This window comes from Propithecus coquereli, unplaced genomic scaffold (assembly GCF_000956105.1).
Source record: "Propithecus coquereli isolate 6110/MARCELLA unplaced genomic scaffold, Pcoq_1.0 Scaffold91, whole genome shotgun sequence".
Classification (NCBI taxonomy): domain Eukaryota; kingdom Metazoa; phylum Chordata; class Mammalia; order Primates; family Indriidae; genus Propithecus; species Propithecus coquereli.
Window position 1 is genome coordinate 5183102 of NW_012155396.1, and position 4407 is coordinate 5187508.

General features: G+C 39.8%; 1 protein-coding gene across 1 annotated transcript in view; it reads right to left on the reverse strand.

Moving 5' to 3' along the window:
• The window catches only part of ZC3HC1 (zinc finger, C3HC-type containing 1), a 36878-nt gene that overhangs the window by 26281 nt on the left and 6190 nt on the right, over positions 1-4407 (reverse strand). Inside the window, exons 3-4 of the mRNA XM_012664800.1 lie at positions 3833-3983; positions 3213-3296 (exon numbers count right to left, since the gene is read on the reverse strand). Coding sequence (XP_012520254.1) covers positions 3213-3296; positions 3833-3983 — 235 coding nt within the window. The remainder of the gene's footprint in view (positions 1-3212; positions 3297-3832; positions 3984-4407) is intronic.

Below are 4407 nucleotides of genomic sequence, written 5' to 3' on the forward strand. Positions count from 1 at the left end.
AATTTCTTTCTATTTTTAGTAGAGACAGGGTCTCGCTCTTGCTCAGGCTGGTCTCGAACTCCTGAGCTCAAACGATCTGCCCGCCTCGGCCTCCCGGAGTGCTAGGATTACAGGCGTGAGCCACCGTGCCCGGCCAAGACTATTTTTAAAGCACAGGCATATACTTCACAGAATGATGAAGGTCATTTGAGTAATAAGCAAAGGGAAAAAAGTTACTAACTTTTTCTCAAAGAAGCTCTATGTATTTTATATATATGTAAATATATATATACACACACACACATATATATGTATTTTTAAGAGACAGGGTCTTGCTCTGTCGCCCAGGCTGGAGTGCAGTGGTGTGATCATAGCTCACTGTAACCTTGAACTCCTGGGCTAAAGCAATCCTCTTACCTCAGCCTTCCAAGTAATTGGGACTACAGGTGTGTACCACCATGCTTGGCTAATTTTAAAAATTATTTTATTTATTTTTTGTAGAGATGAGGTCTCACTGTGCTGCATAGGTTGGTCTTGAACTCCTGGCCTCAAGCAATCCTCCTGCCTGGGCCTCCCAAAGTGCTGGTATTACAGGCATGAGCCACTATATCCGGCTATTTCATACGTTTAAAATGTTTATTACTGGTTGTGGGGTAGAATATAGAAGCCACTCACTTTCACTTAATCTGAAATACTAGAAACTTATAGAGACACTAGTGAAAGCACTAGGATATACCTAAGAAATTAGGGATGGTCAAAGTCAAAACAGGCAGAAATATTTTCTGCCACTAATCTGTGCTCTATTTTTTTTTTTTTTTTTTGAGACACTTTTGCTCTTTTGCCCCAGCTAGAGTACAGTCATCATAGTTCACTACAACCTCAAACTCCTGGGCTCAAGCAATCCTCCCACCTCGGACTCCCATTACAGGTGTGAGCCACTAGACCTGACCTCTCCTGTTTTTTTTTAACCTCATTATCCTAGATTCTGAATATGCTCTCCTACTGTACTATATCTATTTTTACTTTCCAAAGAATAAAGACAGTAAAATTAGTAATATTCTTCATTAACCTCCCTGAAGTTTGTTTATACTAATGGATGTGTATTAGTATATGTGTTTTAAATACTAAAAACATCTAGGCCGGGTGCGGTGGCTCACGCCTGTAATCCTAGCTCTCTGGGAGGCAGAGGCGGGTGGATCGTTTGAGCTCAGGAGTTCGAAACCAGCCTGAGCAAGAGCGAGACCCCATCTCTACTAAAAATAGAAAGAAATTAATTGGACAACTAAAAATATATAGAAAAAATTAGCCGGGCATGGTGGCGCATGCCTGTAGTCCCAGCTACCCGGGAGGCTGAGACAGGAGGATCGCTTGAGCCCAGGAGTTTGAGGTTGCTGTGAGCTAGGCTGATGCCACGGCACTCACTCTAGCCCGGGCAACAGAGAGAGACTCTGTAACAAAAAAAAAAAAAAAAAAAGATGGAGAGTTCAGTACTGTATATGATTTGGCATATCTATAATATTAAGTAGAAATGCTTAGAAGGTAGATGAAATGATGAGCCAAGCTCAAAAGGGAGGCCTGGACAGGAATTAGAGGTCTCCAAAGTGGTAGCTGAAATTATGAAGGGGATCCAGAAAGCAAAGTGCAGCTAGGCATTGTAGCTCACACCTGTAATCCCAGCACTTTGGGAGGATCACTTGAGGCCAGGAGTTCAAGATCAGCCTAAGCAACACAGTCTCCAAAAAAAAAAGAAAAATTAGCTAGACATGGAGGCATGTGCTTGTAGTCCCAGCTACTTGGGAGGCTGAGCCAGTAAGATCACTTGAGCCCAGGAATTTGAGGTGCAGTCAGCTACGATTGCACCACTGCACTCCAGCCTGGGTGACTGAGCAAGACCCTATCTCCAAAAAGAAGAAAAAAAAGAAGAAAGCAAAGCGCATAGTTCCAAGAGTTGAGAATCATCAACAGGAGCCCCGGGCAGACCCTGAAAACTTAGACTAAGTGCACTGGACAGGAATGGATTCAAATCCTCATAGGACTAAGTTTTGTTGCACTACGCAGTAAAATAGCTTAGCCAACAGCAGGAAGTTCTTGTTACATAATCATCTTCACTTTAACCAATTTATTTCTTAATTAACCCCTCTTCTGCCACCCCTTCATTTATCAGAGGTAGATAGCAATCTCTGATCACTTTCAATCTATTTTTTCCTCTTACTGGTCAGTCATGGAATATTCCTAGTTATCAGTAACCCTGGAATTAGCCTGAGTTGTCCTACTGAAATAAAAAATATACCTAAATGGCACTGATCCCTGGTCAAGGCATGAAATATACAGATGAATAGTGTTACTTTTTTAACCAAGGGTCTGAAGAATTTTGTACCTGGTCTTGGTTGCAATTCCCCACCAGAGGGCTCTGCTATTGACGCTGTTTACTTAGCAGAAACATGCTTACGTGATCAACAAAATATAAAAAAATCCCAGTTGAGACTACATTTTGGGCTCTCTTATTCCAAAGTGTTCTGTGCACATATCAGTAGTTCCTGATTCAAGGGAGAATGTGTCCTGCTTTGGCCCTTATTTAGGGAGAAAATGTGAGCTTCAACCTGGCCTCTCCAGATCACTAGCTGAGGCAGCCTTTGGCTGTGATGGTACCTTTACTCAGTGCTGTATTTTTTAGAGACAGGGCTATGTTGCTCAGGCTGGCCTCGAAAGTGCTGTTGTTATAGTGTATTGTTTTACTATAATAAACTGTAGATTTGTAATCACTCTAATTTGGGATCCTGTGAGTCTTCTTTAGCAACCGAACCCTTTAAACTGCCACTATTAGTGCACCCTCGAAAGGAAGCCTAAGTTCTAGAACTTGGGGCTGCTTGGTGTGGTAGGAAAAGAAGAGGATTTGCAATTAGATAAAACCATAGTTATGGATTCTTGCTAGTTGGTTTTAACATCTCTGATTCTTAGTTTCCTAGTCTAAAAAAACTGGGTTGATAATATCTACCTTCCAGGGCCCCTGGGAGGATTAAATGGGATAATGTATACATAGTTAAGCCTCTGGTATGTCAAATGCATTTAAAAAAGTTAAGTATTATAATAACATAAGTGAATGTAAGTTGAAAAGCCAAATAGAAAGGAAGAAAAAGAAATTTCAAAGACTAGGTTTTCATAAAGAAATAGACAATATTAGAAATGCAATGACCAAGGCGAAATGGTAAATGGGAATTCTGAGAAATAAGTACCTGGAGAGGGGCTGTCTGGCCAGAAACAGAACTTCTCATGGGCAGTACACAAGGCTTTCTTCAGCTCAGCACATCGTTCCTTATCTGAAATTCACATAGGTAGCAATGCCTTAAAAAACACTATATAGATTCAAAATCCAGTGAATGGCCAACAGCCTTTAAAAGTAAAGATTTAACTAGAAATAACTAAGAGAATTTAAAAATACATGAAAATATTAGAAACTACATCATCTTAATATTTTCCACATGTTCTAAATTGAGATTCTACAATCAACAAAGGAGATATCATATATCTTATAAAGCAAGGCATTCCAAAGCATGGGCCTTCATAAAAGTCCTTTGTATCGCTTTTCCTAAAAAATATAAATTTTGGAACAATAAAGTAAATACGCTGTTGTTAGTTACCTAGAATACACAAAGTCAAGTCCACTCAAAAGTAGCTAGCTTAATTTAAAAAAAAAAAAGTAATGATTGAAGCTAATTAGTATGAGGCAATCACAAATTCACCTTGTTATATGCAGTAGTACACACACTTTGACTAAACAGAAGTGATTGTTTTTTTCAGAAAAACTAGGATAGTATATCTTTGGAGAAAAATATAATTTGTACCTTATACTTACATCTGTCAAAGTCAAAAGCTGGTTGTAAAGTGGCACAGAGAAAAGCTTGGCAGCTGGAGCACTTGAGCATATCACATTCAACTGTGACCCAGCCATATTTTGCACACACAAGTGGAGACAGCTCAGGGGGCTTACCTGCCCATTTCAAAGAGTATTCAAAGAGTATGTTAAGAAAAACAACACTGAAAGTATATTAAAATGAATAAGACAGAAATTAAAACTTTAACTCGTTCTTAATGTATATAGGAATAAATAGGCAAAATTAAGGGTAAAAGCAGTAAGAAAAGTGGTCAAGGCTATTTTTTTTTTTTTTTTTTTTTTTGAGACGGAGTCTCACTCTACTACCCTGAGTAGAGTGCCGTGGCATCAGTCTAGCTCACGGCAACCTCAAACTGCTGGGCTCAAGCAATCCTTCTGCCTCAGCCAAGTAGCTGGGACTACAGGCATGCGCCACCATGCCCGGCTAATTTTTTCTGCATATTTTTAGTTGTCCAGCTAATTTCTTTCTATTTTTAGTAGAGACAGGGTCTCGCTCTTGCTCAGGCTGGTCTCGAACTCCTGAGCTCAAACGATCT